At 38.2% G+C, this 17,409-nt stretch overlaps 1 protein-coding gene across 3 annotated transcripts in view; it reads right to left on the reverse strand.

Annotated features, from left to right (window-relative positions):
• Positions 1 to 5,842: 5,842 nt before the first annotated feature.
• FRRS1 (ferric chelate reductase 1) overlaps positions 5,843 to 17,409 on the reverse strand; it is a 57,711-nt gene continuing 46,144 nt past the window's right edge. For all 3 annotated transcript variants that reach the window (XM_055403027.2, XM_055403025.2, XM_055403028.2), the window contains exons 11-16: positions 15,685 to 15,771; positions 11,131 to 11,228; positions 9,659 to 9,717; positions 8,384 to 8,527; positions 6,801 to 6,862; positions 5,843 to 6,719 (exon numbers count right to left, since the gene is read on the reverse strand). In XM_055403027.2, the coding sequence (XP_055259002.2) occupies positions 6,627 to 6,719; positions 6,801 to 6,862; positions 8,384 to 8,527; positions 9,659 to 9,717; positions 11,131 to 11,228; positions 15,685 to 15,771 (543 nt within the window). In that variant the 3' untranslated portion in view covers positions 5,843 to 6,626. The remainder of the gene's footprint in view (positions 6,720 to 6,800; positions 6,863 to 8,383; positions 8,528 to 9,658; positions 9,718 to 11,130; positions 11,229 to 15,684; positions 15,772 to 17,409) is intronic.

The raw sequence follows: 17,409 nt of genomic DNA on the forward strand, positions 1-17,409 counted from the left end.
TGGGATTTTGATCATTTCTCTTTCAAAAATTTTTCCTTATTCTGTTAATTTCCATTGATCTATCTTCAAGTTCATTGGCTCTTATTTCCTGTCATCTTCATTCTGGACATTCTCTCCTGAACTATTTCAAATACTTATATTTTTAGCTTCTCTATTTTCATATGGTCCTCTTGTATTGTTTCTATTTCTATGCATTTTTATTTATAGCAAACAAGTTTCTTTTTAGATAGTTAAGAGTAATTATAATACATACTTTAAAATTCTTATATCCTGACACTAATCATGTAAGGAATATCAAAAATTGGTCTCTAATGATTGTTCTTTCTTTAGAGCAAGGGTTGACAAACTATGGTCCAAAGGCCAAATTCATCCCACAACTTGTTTTTGTATGGCCCAGGAAAAAAAAAATGATTTCTCACATTTTTTGAAGGACTGTTTAAAAAAAAAAAAGTGCTTATGCTACAGAGACCATAGGTGGCCCACAAAATCCAGAATATTTTCTATCAATCCCCTTAAAGAAAAAGTTAGCAAACCCTTTCTTTGGAGAATGGGCCAGAGTTTCTTGATTCTTCTTATGTCAGGTAATTTTGGATTGTCATCTGTATATCATAAAGTAAAATACCAGATCCTCATTTATTTTTCCCCAATGAAAGTTGCTTCTTTTGTTTTATCAGGCAATAGCTGGGTTGGACTGCACATTCTTGTTACTTACCTTACAGCTTCAATCTCAAGTCAACTTTTTTCATCTGGTCTAGCTGCTTTGCCGGAGAAGGCAATGGCAAGCCACTCCAGTACTCTTGCCTAGAAAATCCCATGGATGGAAGAGCCTGGTAGGCTGCAGTCCATGGGGTCGCTAAGGGTCAGACACGACTGAGCGACTTCGCTTTCACTTTTCACTTTCCACTTTCACACATTGGAGAAGGAAATGGCAACCCACTCCAGTGTTCTTGCCTGGAGAATCCCAGGGACAGGGGAGCCTGGTGGGCTTCCGTCTATGGGGTCACACAGAGTCGGACACGACTGAAGTGACTTAGCAGCAGCAGCAGCAGCAGCTGCTTTGCATCTGCTTTATGCATGTGAACATATTCAAGGATGCATCAGAGCTGTGGGCAAACAGGATTGGGGATTCCCTCTCTAGTGTTTTCCTTTTCAGGAAAGGAACCCTCCTCCTCTCACCCCACTCCCTGACAGCTACAACTGGTCCAGCCATCAGTTCTCTGGATTTCTATGCCAGGGACTCTCTAGTTTCCCCTGCCACTCAACACCACACACACAATTGACTTCAACTGTTCTGAGGCTAAAAACAGTGAAAACAGAGTACTCCAGACAATTATCCTTCTCCGAGTGTGGACACCTCATCCAAGTCTTCCTACCTCTCACCACTCCCTGGGGCTTTTAGATAGCTACTTTTTGGAGTTTACCCTAGTTTTCTGAAGGAGAGTCTATTTTTCAGAATCTTAGCCATTACTGGCAGTAGAAATCACATATTTAGAATGCATGGGTTCAGGAAAATCTTATTCCCAGAACTTGATTACTATTTCTTAGCATCTGACTGGAAATCAAAAAATTTCTTTAGATTCTTATAAGAAATCCAGTTCAGTTCAGTTCAGTTGCTCAGTCATGTCCAATTCTTTGCAACCCCATGGACTGCAGCCCGCCAGGCCTCCCTGTCCATTACCAACTCAGAAACCCAGAGTACAGTACAATTTCTTTTACATGTGAATAAGACATATTAATGTGAATTCTTTTACATGTGAATATAATGTGAATTTCTTTTACATGTGAATAAGAATATCATATGAAGACAATATACTTCTAAAGATATGTTCTAGGAACTACTTCGCCTTTAAACTAAAGCTATATAACCAGGCACAATATAAAATTACATTAACTTATTTGATAATGAAACAAGAAATTAAGCTGATACCAAATTTAAGGCCAGCAAAAGGTATAATCCAAGAGTTGTAATTAGATAAATATTTGTTTTACTGGGGAGTAATTCACAAAACATAGAGTAAGCACTTAGCATTTCTTATATTCACAATGTTGTACAACCACCACCTCTATCTCCAAAACATTTTCCTCACCCCAAAATAAAACCTTATAGCCATTAGGCATTTACTCCCCATTCCCTACTCTATTCCTCCCCTCAAGGCCCTGGCAATCACTACTCTGCTGTCTCCATGTATTTACCTATTTTGGATATTTCATATACTCATAATATGTGACATTTTATGTCTGATTCACTTAGCATAATAGTTTTTTGTTTGTTTGTTTGTTGTTCCTCTTATTCTAGTTCGATGTCTCTGGTAGCCACGGAGAAGCATATGTTTTGAAGGTTCATCCATGTGACATCACATATCAATATTTCATATCTTTTTTATGGCTGAATATTATTTCATTGAATGAATGTATCACAACTTCCTTAATCTGCAGATGGGTTGTTTCTATCATTTGACTATTGTGAATAGTATTCCTATAAACATCATATTTTTATTGTGATAAAATATATATGTAACACAAAATTTTCCATTTTAACTACTTGCATGGATACTATTCACAACGTAATCATCACAAGTAAGCATCACCACCGTAAATCTCCAAAACAATTTCATCATCAACAGAAAATCTGTATCCATTAAACGATAAGTCCCCTTTCCTCCCTCCCCACAACCCAGCCCCTGGCAGTCACCATTCTACTTTATATCTCTATGAATATGATTAGCCTAGACACTCCAAGTAAATAAATTACATAATAGCTGTCTTTTCTTGTCTGGCTATTTCACTTAGCATTATGCTTTCAAGGTAAACATCAAATCTTTTACCAAATAAAAACTACACATTTCATAGCTTAAAAGCTACCAAAGTTTAACACTGCAATCAAAAGCAATGACATCATCAACAATCTGTTCAAAGTATCTTTTGCGGGCACCACTTCATTCCTCCCTCACAACTTCCCTGTGAGATGGGACTTACAGATGAAGGCATGAGGCTCAGAGATGAGAGACTTGCTCAACGACATGAGTCTCATAAACCAAACGTGTATATTCAGGTCTTCCAATTCCACTCCCAAACTCCCAGTCCTTTGTAGTTACAGGATTAGCTGCCTTCCAACGACCCTTTATAAGGATGGTCAGGAGAGACCTATGTAGAAGAAACAGTCAAGAAGCCTCCAAAAACAAGAAAGATTTTGAGCCAGAACTTAATAAATTAGTTTTCTCTAGGAAGAGGGGAACAGAAGGGGCATTCCAGGCAGGTGACCATCTGACCTGGGTGCAGAGATGAGCCTGGTGGGTACTGGGCAAGGAGGAAAGAAACAGGATGTGCAGAATGACAGGATGCAACCTAATCTGATTTGAAAAGAGTTTAGAAGAAATCTTTCTTTCATTCCCATCTACAATGAATTAAACAAGGGCCTTTGTTTTGTTTCGCTTTTTTCTTGCTTCACCAGAATATACAGATGAATAGAACTTTAGTCAAAAATTACACATCCCCCTAGGGCTTCCTAGTTGGCATCTGCTGCATCTATCTTCTCCCACTGCAGCCTGTACTGGGGCAGGATGTGGGTGGGATGAATATCATTTAACACACATTTGAGCCAATATCCTGATAACCAAGTAGGAATTAAAGTGACTTTGAATCATTTATTCAATAACTTATGCCATAGTCTACCTATGCCCTCAAGAATGATTTCCAAAAGATAGGAAAACAATAAAAACAAAAATAGCATCAGTTATGAATGTTACCCCAACCACAACATTCCAGAATTTGTTTCTTAAAAAAAACAAAACTTATTTTTATTTTATAGAAGACTCCATTTTGAAGAACAAAATTCATTGCTTTGCTAATAGGGGCAACCTGGTTTAAGATATAAAGGCATTTAGTTTGATAATCACTCCTATAAAAAGATATCTTTTTTAAAAAAACAGATTGTTTATTACAAAAACATGAAGGAAAATTGAGAAGAGTAAAGATTAGGCATTTTGGAGACTTCCTTGGTGGCTAAGACTTTATGCTCCTGAAGCAGGGGCCCCAGGTTCAATCCCTGGTCAGGGAGCTATATCCCTCATGCCACAACTAAAAAAAAAAAGTCTCTCATTCCACAATGAAGATAGAAAATCCTATGTGCTACAACAAAGACCCTGTGCAGCCAAATAAATAAAAATAACATGCATTAGACTATTAGAGCACAGAGATGCCATACTTACTTAAAAAAAAAAGAATAGGAATTTCCAATTTGTAGATATCAACCATTCATAAGCAGAAGAATCATAAATTTGATATTAATGAAAAAGTGTGTTGGTCTACTAAAATTAAATGGTAAAGACTTCTTTGGACAACTCTGTATATCAATTGATATATCCAGTGTCAACAGATTAAATTAGTGAAAAAGAAAAGTAAAACAGGTTAGCCTCAGCAATCGAAATCACGTAAGATTATGTATTTGAAAACCAAACACACCAAGGTTCATCTTTTCTTTAAACAAATCTGTCCTTGTCAAATGTAATTTATTAACATTTAAGCCCCTCATAACTGAAAATTAGAGGAAAATATTTTAGTATACATTTAACTTTCTATGTGTGTGTGCTCAGTTGCTCAGTTGTGTCCAACTCTGTGATCTATATATATATATTTTTTAATGCTTTAAATGTGTATGCATGCCTGTTCAGTCACGTTAGTCATGTCCAACTCTGAAACCATATGGACAGTGTCCACCAGGCTCTTTTGTCCATGGCATTTCCCAAACAAGAATACTGGAGTGGGTTGCCATACCTCCTCCTGGGGATCTTCCTGACCCAGGAATCAAACCCAAGTCTCCTGCATTGCAGGTGGATTCTTTACCACTGAGCCAATAAAAAGGGATGCTTGCTCAGTCGTGTCCAACTCTTTGCGGTCCCATGGACTGTAGCCCACCAGGCTCCTCTGCCCATGGAAGTCTCTAGGCAAGAATACTGGAGTGGATTGCCGTTTTCTTAACTCCGGGGATCTTCCAACCCAGGGGTCAGATGCAAGTCTCTTGCACCTCCTGCACTGCATGCAGATTCTTTACCACTGAGCCACCTGGGAAGCCCTATGCTTTTATATAAAGACATTCAAAAAGAAAGCTTAGACTGTAAGTAGCCTGGAACTTATAGAATATGAACACACAAACATCACATCTCAAACCCTAAGCTACTTATGATAAACACCTACATAAAGGACAAAACATATCATTTTACCCAGAAAAAGGTATAAGATACACCACTGAGGCTATTACTTATACCAGATAGAATTTAGGTCCTTGGACCAATCGTATTATTTTTAACATAAAAAAGTTTAAACTACGCTTCCCTAAACTTTGTATTTTAAGAATATAGTTTTGCTTGATTTATCTATATAAGATAGTTGGGTTCATTTGTTACCAGGTCACAGAAATGTAAACAGAAGTATCAAACAATAGTTATTAAATAACATGGTTAGAAAACAGAATTAGAACCAGAAAATAACAACATTGGTCCCTAACTTCAGCTCTAACCTATAACTGTGATCATTCCCTCAAAGGCAGAAATTTTTCAAATAAATATTAAGAGTTTGTGAATTTTAAGGGGTATGCCACCCCAAGATATTAAGTACTGAAGATGAGTCAGCACAAGGAAACAGGAACAAAGTAGTAGTGTTACGGCACCACCCACTGGCTAGAAATCCCCATAGCAAATATGAGAGTCAATCATAAAAGAAATTATTGAAATAGGAAGGAAAATAATATTGATGATTCTAATTCATTGTAGTATCAGAAACTTCTAACAAAACAAAATCATCCATATTATTTTATTAGCACAAAGAAAGAGAGTAACTCTTAAAATGCTCACAAGAATGAATTTTATTAATTTTGAAATGCAGTCTACAATCTCCAAAGACTAAGACTTTATCTCATAGTCAAAACAATTAACATATAAAATGTCATTTTAGCTCTGTAGCTAAATGTATGAAGACATTCAATCAAAAGATGCACACGTGCATTTCACTGCTAAGAAAGTAATTATAATATTAATAATATATTCAAATGTTAATGAAATGGTGTTAACCCCACTTTTACCTTTATCAGGGAAGTAACAAAATACATGAAACAAAGGACATGTCTAAAAAACTGGACTGAAAAATATGTTTCTCAAAAATTCTTAAGGGGAAAGGGAAAAAGTCCTAAGAAAGACCATTCATAGAAACTAGTAAAAAATAAATGTTTTCTTTAAAGTACAACAGCACCTTTAAGTCCAAAAGATATTTACCTTAATACAGTCTTCATTTTATCCTAATGACATCCTTTTGTTTTTCTAAAACATTTATTTTCTTAAATGCTAACATTCTTAAAATTTCAGCATAAAAAATATTTGAGTTATTTCTCCTCAAACACAACCTTCCCATTAAGACTCAGAATAATATATAAACCTTGACATCAGTTTATAGTCCATAGGACCTTACTGAATGTTGATCTCTAAAGACCAGATTTCAGAATTTCTCTACAGACATGATCTGATCTTCCCTAATTAGAATTCATGAATACATTCCAGGCAGTCAGGACAGGCACCATGTTTTTTGGTTTGATGGTGATTATCACCTGGTCGGCAAAAGCCAAGGTCTTCACTCGCTCATAGACGGTTGATTGCAGATAAGAACATAGTGAGAAAAGTCAAATTCCCACAAACATAAATTGCTAACACCACCTTTTTAAAAACATAACCCTAAAAGAAAAAAAGAGAGAGAGATGAAAAAAGGAAACTCCAATCACTGTTTGTGCCAATTAATAAGAAGAAAGAACTTACTTCTGCTTCAGCTGCGGTAAACGACTGGAGGATCTGAATTCTATCATCATCCAGTATTTCAACTATCAAGAACAAGAACAAAAGTTTGTAAGGCCAGTGGGTATGCAGGTAAACTCATTCTCAAAGAAAGCCCTGATTTTGTGCATTGGCGGATTTCCAAGATGTACATTCTCGCATTTCAAATGACCAAAGGTTGCAAACTTCTTGCATATTTAAGGCTCTTACAAATCAGGTCAAGCTGGCTACAGCATACATGTGAAAGGACTTTCTTCTAGTAAGAGTTCTAACAATCCAAGTGTCAAATACATATATATTTTTTAAATAGCAAGCCATAATCTCAGTTCAGTTCAGTTCAGTCGCTCAGTCATGTCCAACTCTTTGCGACCCCGTGAATCACAGCACGCCAGGCCTCCCTGTCCATCACCAACTCCCGGAGTTCACTCAGACTCATGTCCATTGAGTTGGTAATGCCATCCAGCCATCTCATTCTCTGTCGTCCCCTTCTCCTCCTGCCCCCAATCCCTCCCAGCATCAGAGTCTTTTCCAGTGAGTCAACTCCTCGCATGAGGTGGCCAAAGTATTGGAGTTTCAGCTTTAGCATCAGTCCTTCCAATGAACACCCAGGACTGATCTCCTTTAGGATGGACTGGTTCGATCTTCTTGCAGTCCAAGGCACTCTCAAGAGTCTCCTCCAACACCACAGTTCAAAAGCATCAATTCTTCTGTGATCAGCTTTCTTCACAGTCCAACTCTCACGTCCATACATGACCACTGTGGTTATCAAAAGTCCCTTTAGGACTCAAACCCCATACAACATTGTAAATCAACTATACCAATCAAAAAAAAAAAAAGACTCAAATCCTATGTATGTTACCCTATAAAGAGCCAGAAAATGGTAGGACAGTTTTTACTACTCAGTTTCAAAAAAGCTGCTGAGCACACACACTAGACAACAAAGAGGTTTTGTTTTTAGAAGGCCACCTTAGGACACAAAGGACAGTTAGCCTAGAAACCAGGCTACATGTCAGTGATTCTCTACTAATCTCTCCACTCCTAATGGCTATAGGCATCTTACCCTACCTGGCACTGGGGCCAAAATGGACCTTGCCACTAGAGAGCACTGGCAAAATATTAAGTCCTTATGTAGCATGCTGGTTAGCTAGTTATATATAATGCAGATGGCAACTTAAGTGATAGCACACAGGAAGTCTGTTTAATAGGTAAAATTCATCTGAAGCTTTTCCCTGTATTGACTATGGATGAGCATCTCTTCTTCCGTCTCAGGGAGCTCTCAGCTCCAGTCATTCAGGGCTCTCAGTTCATTCTAGCCCCACGTCAGATCAGCATGCAAAGTAAAAAATACTTACAAAGAAGCCATCTTCCCTAAAAGCTTCCAACTTTCCCTTGCAATTTACTCACAAATTCTAATACTAATGAATATAAAAAACAAAGGCAGAAAAATTCCACTACTTTTATCATAGACTGAGTGATGGAAACAAATTTTTAGTAAGGTACTATGTAAGAGTCAACTCCAACAGTTTGTATAAAAGTGATTCTACAACACTGTTCTTTGAGCAGGTTACCTTTTCTAGAGAGTCGGTAAGCATGTATCTCCAGAATAATCTCTGTCCCAACGTGCCAAGCTACAAATCCAGTCATTGCATAGGTTTTCCATGGGCCAGGAAGATTCAGTCCTGGCAAATCCATTCCCAGGAACATTGCTGCCACTACATTTATAAGAAAATAAACATATTCAAATACAATTCAAGAGGTAACTATGTATGTGTGTGCATACATGTGTGAATTATATCACGTAAAATATACTAAGAGTTTAAGAGATGAATTAGATTAATAATTAAGACCAAGTAGTTAATTTAGTTTTTATTGTAAGACTAGAAAGACTAAGATGGGAAATTATAATTACAATCTACCAATTGTTAAGAAAGAGGTGCCCAAACTTTTAAAAATGTTTTAAGTCTGCAATATAGGAGGGGAAAAAAGTATGAAAGCCATTTCTGACTATACCTCCTCTTCCACGGTTTCTATAGAACGTAGAAATGTGAGGTCAGAAGATCAGCTTAGGTATTTATCACATAAAGCATGAAAAGAAGACACAGATGTAAAGAACAGACTTTTGGACTCAGTGGGAGAAGGGGAGGGTGGGATGATTTGACAGAATAGCATTAAAACATATATATTACCATATGTAAAATAGATGGCCAGTGCAAGTTTGATGCATGAAGCAGGGCACCCAAAGCCACTGCTCTGCGACAACCCAGAAGAACAGAATGGGGAGGGACCTGGGAGAGGGGTTTCAGGATGGGGGGAGGGGAACACACATATATCAATGGCCAATTCATGTGGATGTATGGTAAAAACCATCATAATATTATAAATTATCCTCCATTAAAATTAATTAATTTAAAAAATACTACAGAATCATACTTGACGTTTGAAAAACACCTTGCCCTGGAAGGTACCATTCCCAAGGAGAAAACCTGGAGACAGAGGGCTGGGTCCCCAAAGCCCATTTCAGCCCAATCCATGACAGACCCTCAAGCTGAGTTGCTTATATGTTTGGTCATCAGCATAGCTTATCCTACTGGCAAAGGCAAATGCTAAAAAGAAGTCTTAAAAGGAGGGTTTTAAAGTCCTTTTTAAAACCTTGAAACTGAAATAATAGCTTAAATAGTTACCTCTAGAAATTACTTTCTGGATTTCAATGCTTAAGACTGATTTCTCCTCAACAACCAATTACTCCAGTTATTAATGCACTAAAAATCATTTAAGCCAAACTACAACTTGCAGTATACACAACTTTCAATTATATATGAATAAGTAGCATCACAATTTCTTACCTGCTATTATTCTAGCAGCTGTTCCCATACTCCAATGAGTCCAGTTAAACATTTTCCTTCTACCAAATAAAGAACCAGTCAGTATTCTTTATTTTTTTTGCTTTTTTTAACCTTTTTTATTTTTTTTTTACCTACTAATTCTTTATTTTTATTTATATATATATATATATATTTTTTTTTTTTGGAAGCTACTTTACAATAATATATTGGTTGGCTTTGCCATACACTGACATGAATCCGCCCCGGGTATACATGTGTTCCCCTTCTTGAACCCCCCTCCCACCTCCCTCCTCCCCATATCCTCCCTCCAGGTCATCCCCGTGCACCAGCCCCGAGCATCCTATATCATGTGTCAAACCTGGACTGGTGATTCATTTCACATATGATAATATACATGCTTCAATGTCATTCTCCCAAATCATCCCCCTTTCACCCTCTCCCACAGAGTCCCAAAGACTGTTCTATACACCTATGTCTCTTTTGCTGTCTCGTATACAGGGTTAAGGTTACCATCTTTCTAAATTCCATATACATGTGTTAGTATACTGTATTGATGCTTTTCTTTCTGGCTTACTTCACTCTGTATAATAGGCTCCAGTTTCATCCACCTCATTAGAACTGATTCAAATGCATTCTTTTTGATGGCTGAAAAATACTCCATTGTGAATATGTACCAAAGCTTTCTTATCCATTCGTCTGCAGATGGACATCTAGGTTGCTTCCATGTCCTGGCTATTATAAACAGTGCTGCGATGAACATTGGAGTACATGTGTTTCTTTCAATTCTGGTTTCCTCGGTGTGTATGCCCAGGAGTGCGATTGCTGGATCATATGTCAGTTCTATTTCCAGTTTTTTGAGAAATCTCCACACTGTTCTCCATAGTGGCTGTACTAGTTTGCATTCCCACCAACAGTGTAAGAGGGTTCCCTTTTCTCCACACCCTCTCCAGCATTTATTGCATGTAGACTTTTGGATAGCAGCCATTCTGACTGTAAAGAACCAGTCAGTATTCTTTAAAGTGATGGAACTACAATAAATTCCCAAGAGAATAAAAAGTATATGTGAAACGAATCGCCAGTCCATGTTAGATGCATGATGCAAGATGCTCGGGGCTGGTGTACTAGGATGAACCAGGGGGATGGGATGGGGACGGAGGTGGGAGGAGGGTTCAAGATGGGGAACATACGTACACCCGGGGCAGATTCATGTCAGTGTATGACAAAACCAATACAATAATGTAAAGCAATCATCCTCCAATTAAAATAAATAACTTTAAAAAAAATAAAAATAAACATTTCAAAAAAAAAAGCATATAATTTCCCTTATTGCTTAGGCATCAGCTATCTGAAGTACATTTTAAAACCTTTATAATTTATCACTGAATTTTATAAAATGCAAAAAAAAAAAAGAATTGGCTTGACAATTAATGATATCTACCTTGAGAACATTTATAAATAAAGACTACAAGTACCTTGGGTCATGTAAAGGTGGTCTGAAAGCTGCCAAAAGAAGCTGAAGAACTGCCAAAACCATCACTATGAAACCAAGGTATGGGTGATAACCTGCACGCTGAACAAAGTTACATAATTTTAATGGTATTAATCCTGTCCATCAAATCCGCAAATTAAAAATAACACACACAGAAGCAGTTTCTTGGGGCTTTTCTCTAGCCGTAAACATTTAATAATAATAATAAACACTGTTCACTGAGTGTGTATGCCAGGCACATACTTTATACACATTGTCACTAATGCTCACTCTGATGCCCAATGGTTAGTTATCAATATCCCACTTCCATGAACGAGGGAACTGAGGCTCAGAGATGGTGAGTAATGCACCCAGGTCCACACAGTGCATAAATGGTTGTGATGGGATCCAATCGCAGAATGCTGCCCCCTTCCACCAGTATGTTAGATGACCACTGACACCAGCACAGCCATCTGAAGCCCACCAAAGACTAATTTTCATTCCAATCCCAAAGAAAGGCAATGCCAAAGAATGCTCAAACTACCGCACAATTGCACTCATCTCACATGCTAGTAAAGTCATGCTCAAAATTCTCCAAGCCAGGCTTCAGCAATATGTGAACCATGAACTTCCAGATGTTCAAGCTGGTTTTAGAAAAGGCAGAGGAACCAGAGATCAAATTGCCAACATCCGCTGGATCATCAAAAAAGTGAGAGAGTTCCAGAAAAATGTCTATTTTTGTTTTATTGACTACACCAAAGCCTTTGACTGTGTGGATCACAACAAACTGTGAAAAATTCTGAAAGAGATGGGAATACCAGACCACCTGACCTGCCTCTTGAGAAACCTGTATGCAGGTGAGGAAGCAACAGATAGAACTGGACATGGAACAGACTGGTCCCAAATAGGAAAAGGAGTATGTCAAGGCTGTATATTGTCACCCTGCTTATTTAACTTATATGCAGAGTACATCATGAGAAACACTGGGCCAGATGAAGCACAAGCTGGAATCAAGATTGCCAGGAGAAGTATCAATAACCTCAGATATGCAGATGACACCACCCTTATGGCAGAAAGTGAAGAGTAACTAAAGAGCCTCTTGATGAAAGTGAAAGAGGAGAGTGAGAAAGTTGACTTGAAGCTCAACATTCAGAAAACTAAAATTATGGCATATGGTCTCATCACTTCATGGCGAATAGATGGGGAAACAGAGGAAACAGTGTCAGACTTTATTTTTGGGGGCTCCAAAATCACTGCAGATGGTGATTGCAGCCATGAAATTAAAAGATGCTTACTCCTTGGAAGGAAAGTTATGACCAACCTAGATAGCATATTAAAAAGCAGAGACATTACTTTGCCAACAAAGGTACACCTAGTCAAGGCTATGGTTTTTCCAGTAGGTCATGTATGGGTGTGACAGTTGAACTATAAAGAAAGCTGAGCAATGAAGAATTGATGCTTTTGCACTGTGGTGTTGGAGAAGACTCTTGAGAGTCCCTTGGACTGCAAGGAGATCCAACCAGTCCATCCTAAAAATCAGTCCTGGGTGTTCGTTGAAAGGACTGACGTTGAAGCTGAATACTTTGTCCACCTGATGCGAAGAGCTGACTCATTTGGAAAGAACCTGATGACGGGAAAAACTAAGGGCAGGAGGAGAAGGGGACGACAGAGGATGAGATAGTTGGATGGCATCACTAACTCAATGGACATGAGTTTGGGTAAACTCTGGGAGTTGGTGATGGACAGGGAGGCCTGGCATGCTGCAGATCATGGGGTCACAAAGAGTCAGACACGACTGAGTGACTGAACTGAAGACTAGTTAGTATCTGCATTTAAGGAACAATCAACTCAGTGTATTGTAATTATTTGTTCAGACCTCTGTTTCCCAGGGCCAAAGGTTCTATGTGATTTCTTGTAACCCATGTCGCTTGGGCTTCCCAGGTGGCACTAGTGGTAAAGAACACACCTGCCAATGCAGACGACATAAGAGATGCAGGTTCTATCCCTGGGTCAGGAATATCCCCCTGGAGGAGGGCATGGTAACCCCCTCCAGTATTCTTGCCTAGAGAATCCCATGAACAGAGGAGCCTGGTGGGCTACAATCTATGAGGTCACAAAGAGTCAGACACAACTGAAGCAACTTAGCAGCAGGAACAACCCATGTGGCTTAACAGAGCCTAGCCACTCACAGGTCTCAGCCAAGAAAAATCATCAACTCGGCATCTTGATAGTTTCAGCTATACTCCTCCCTCAGTGATGTGTGTCGGCTCAAATCAACAGAGAGTGGGATTGGACCACTTTGCACAGTCATGGCATTTAAAAACTTAAGAGAAGGATTACAAAGATGCTCTAATCTATGATACATTTAGATAGAGGGATATCTCAGTCTGTTGTCCCCGACTACCATGCTTGGGTAGGCTCTAAAACCTGTGACCTAGAACAAGGCCATATGGTTTCTAAGCCAAGATATGAAGCTTCTGCAAATTAGGAACTAAAAGTTGACAGACAAGCACTATAAAACTTTCAAACTGTGGACCCAGTTATGCAGATAAGTTACAACCTGGACTCTGGAGACGGAAATTGTCCCTATCTAATAAAATATAGTAATAGCAGCAACAAAATTCTTTTATGTTGAGAATGTGCCAGGAACTATTTTAAGTGCATTCAGTTAATTAACTATCAACCCTTAGAAAGCCCATGAGATAGATCCTCTACTATCTTCATTTGAGTAAACTGAGGGACAGAGAAGCTAAGCAACTTGCCCAAGGTGTCCCAGGTAATCAGTGATGACATGAGGATTCAAATCCAAGGGTCCAGCTATAGAATTATGCTTTTTACCTTTTTACCACCCTTGTCACAACTCCAAAGACTACAAGCTATGAAGTTTATAAAGTAAGCATTACACTTGTTGCAAGTACCTGGAGAAAATAAAGTCCCAATGTCTCAAGTCATATCAGAAAATCTTCATAATTTCCTTTAAAAAATAGGTTGACCAGTCTCAAGATACTTAAAAAGCAGAAATGAGGTTTCCTAGTAATATCTGTGACCCAAGTTTCATCCATATTTGCCTTTATAGCAACAGCCCAAATTGAAATGTTAAATTTTGATATCAAATTCTGACTGGCTGTTGAACTAGAAGAGTATACTGGAAACTCAGACTCTGACCTTAGGTGCACCTCTGATTCTCAGTAAGCCTCACTCATTCATTTGATAAATATTTACTGACATGTCACATACCAGAATCTGATCTGAGTGTTATAGATACACTAGCAAACATACCCATAAATATCCCATCTCTCATAGAGTTCACACACTAGTGTGAGAAGACAAAAGAAAAAATACATTATTTAAGTAAATTATATTAAATGACATAAGGTAAACATTTCTTTAGGAAAAAAAAATAGAGCAGAGCAGGGCTCTTTGAGAAACTATCATTTAAGAAAAGACTTGCAGAAGGTAAGGGAATAGAGGACACATGACCAAGCAAAAAGAAAGAATCTTTGTAAAGACTGTAAATCAGTAACATGCTGAGAATTAGCCAAATGTGAAATTAAATTAGCTATGGGTTAGGAAAGGAAGAGAAGCCCAATCCAGAGAGTAGCTGGGAACCAGTCATAGAGGACTTTGGCTTTAACTTGGGGTATAATTGAGACATTAGAGAAACCAGTTTGGGGCACAGGAATGATATAATCTGATTTACATTTCTTAAAAATCACTCTGCTTCTTGATTGAAAACAGATTGTAGATGGGCAAGGGTTGAAATAGAGAGACCAATTAGGTACCTATTGTAACAGTTCAGGCAAAAAGATGATGTTGGCTCAAATCCACCAAGCAGTACCAGTGATGGTTAAAGTGCTGTTATTTGACATGTATTGACAGTGGGATTCCCTGATGGAATTGACAGGGTGTGCAAGAGAGCAGAGTTGAGAATAATTCCAAGGTTTTGGCCCAAGAAGGGAACTGCTTGAGATGTCTTGGACACACAAGTTGGGTTTCTGAGTAGCCAGCTGAATGTGTGAGTCTCCAAGTCAGGTAAAGGTCTAAACTTGAGATCCACATTTGAGAATAAGCCTCCATTTCTTCTTTAATGACACGGGATTATCATCGGTAATGACTTTATTTGAGGTTTAAATTTGATAGCACATGTAAAGCACTTAGCACAGCTGCTCACATAGTAGGAATACAACTAATGTTAACAGTGATAGTCACAGTGTTAGAGAAAACCACTTAAAGTGTCCATGTTCCTTAGATATCAGGCTTTCAACTTTCACCATTCTATAATGAGAAAACTCATTAGAGCTATATAGTATATAGTTAAAATTTAAGACTATCTAAAAATACATTCCACTACCAAGTAATCTGCACTAATATTCTAACTCCATCCCTGACACCATGAAACATTCATCAGATGATTCAAAAAGGAGAGAAAGAGGGACATGAAGATATATCTTCTTATGCATCAATTGAGAAAAAAAATAGCAATCTCCTTTGGCATCAAAATGAATTTTAAACACATGAATATAATTTTAAAAAACCATTGTGTTTAAGATCGACTTACCCAGTTCCAGCCTCCTCTGTAAATAAAAGGCAGAAGAAAAGCAATAAAGGTGAGGGCAGCAGTAGTGAGCATGAGAGTTCGATGCACCTGTAAGAGTGAAATGACAAATGAGAAGAGAGAGAACCACAAAAGAAAAGAGGCTGGTGTAACCAGGAAGGTCACGGGGTGAGATCCACATAAGGTATCCATTCAATTGACATCTAACCACAATTTGTTGTCAGTTAAAAAAAATCTTACTATACCACTGAACTTTAAAGAAAAGTCTAAGCTGCCAACCTCATCACTCAAAAGCATCTGCCAAGACTTCACCTGCACAGAACAGCGCGAATGGATATTTTCACACAGAGAGAGCACTTACTTGCCAAACTCATTTCCTTCCAAACACATTTATTAAGTTCTACCACCAAGCACACTGGTTACCTACAATGAAACGGCAAGGAAACAGAAAGTACTGTTTCCTGGGGAGCTTTGGATTTAATTGAGCAGATAAGAGAAACATATTTGAAATGTATAATTCATTATTCAAACAAGAAGAATACTCAGAGTGAAAATGGGCACTGACAGTGGATTATTTCAGGGTAACTGGTGCAAACCAAAACTACCCCAGAGAATGTAGGACCTATGGTCACTAAATATAGTATAGATATACACACTTAAAAACCACTTAAAGTGTTTTTTAACACTTTATAGTCACCAGAAAGTCACCAGAAAGTGGGACCTATAGTCAGGCAATATGTGCAGATATTATAGCTTTGAAGACAGTGGAGGACTTGAATTGGTTGAAAGGGAGACTAAGAGTTTTCCAGTTGGGAAAATCCACATGAGAAGAGAAAAAAGAGAGAGACAACAATCAAAGGCAGAGACAGACAGGAGCAAGACATACGACAATCAGTAGTGAGAACAAATAAAACAGATTAACACTGCCGGCCAAAACTGAGAAATGATATTAGACAAGGCAAATCTAAAAAGCTACAAATTTATATGAAGTTTCAAGAATACCTTCTTCTAAAGTCAAAACTGTTACAATAAGCAATATTTTTTTTTCTACAAGCAGACATGCACATTCTATCTCAACATATATTTGCTGATCTTTCACTGTATATGCAAATATCCGTACTCCATGCCAAATGAAAGGTAAGGTTTGTTTTATTTTGTTTTGAGGGGTATTTATTGACCCCTGCCCATGTTTCTATTAAAAGACTGCCTCCTCATCCCCCAGGGAAGGGACAGCATGAAAAAGGACACTTTCAGTTTCTCTTCCCACCTACACAGGACACACATGATCTTGACTGATGAGTCAAGGCTGTATATTGTCACCCTGCTTATTTAACTTCTATGCAGAGTACATCATGAGAAACACTGGGCCAGATGAAGCACAAGCTGGCATCAAGATTGCCAGGAGAAATATCAATAACCTCAGATATGCAGATGACACCACCCTTATGGCAGAAAGTGAAGAAGGACTAAAGAGCCTCTTGATGAAAGTGAAAGAGGAGAGTGAAAAAGTTGGCTTAAAACTCAACATTCAGAAAACTAAGATCATGGCATCTGGTCCCATCACTCCATGGCAAATAGAATGGGGAAACAGCAGAAACAGTGACAGACTTTATTTTGGGGGGTCTCCAAAATCACTGCAGATGGTGACGGCAGCTATGAAATTAAAAGACTCTTGCTCCTTGGAAGAAAAGTTATGACCAACCTAGATAGCATATTAAAAAGCAGAGA

Source organism: Moschus berezovskii, chromosome 4, assembly GCF_049115385.1.
Source record: "Moschus berezovskii isolate FMDL1 chromosome 4, NW_MosBer_1.0, whole genome shotgun sequence".
Taxonomy (NCBI): domain Eukaryota; kingdom Metazoa; phylum Chordata; class Mammalia; order Artiodactyla; family Moschidae; genus Moschus; species Moschus berezovskii.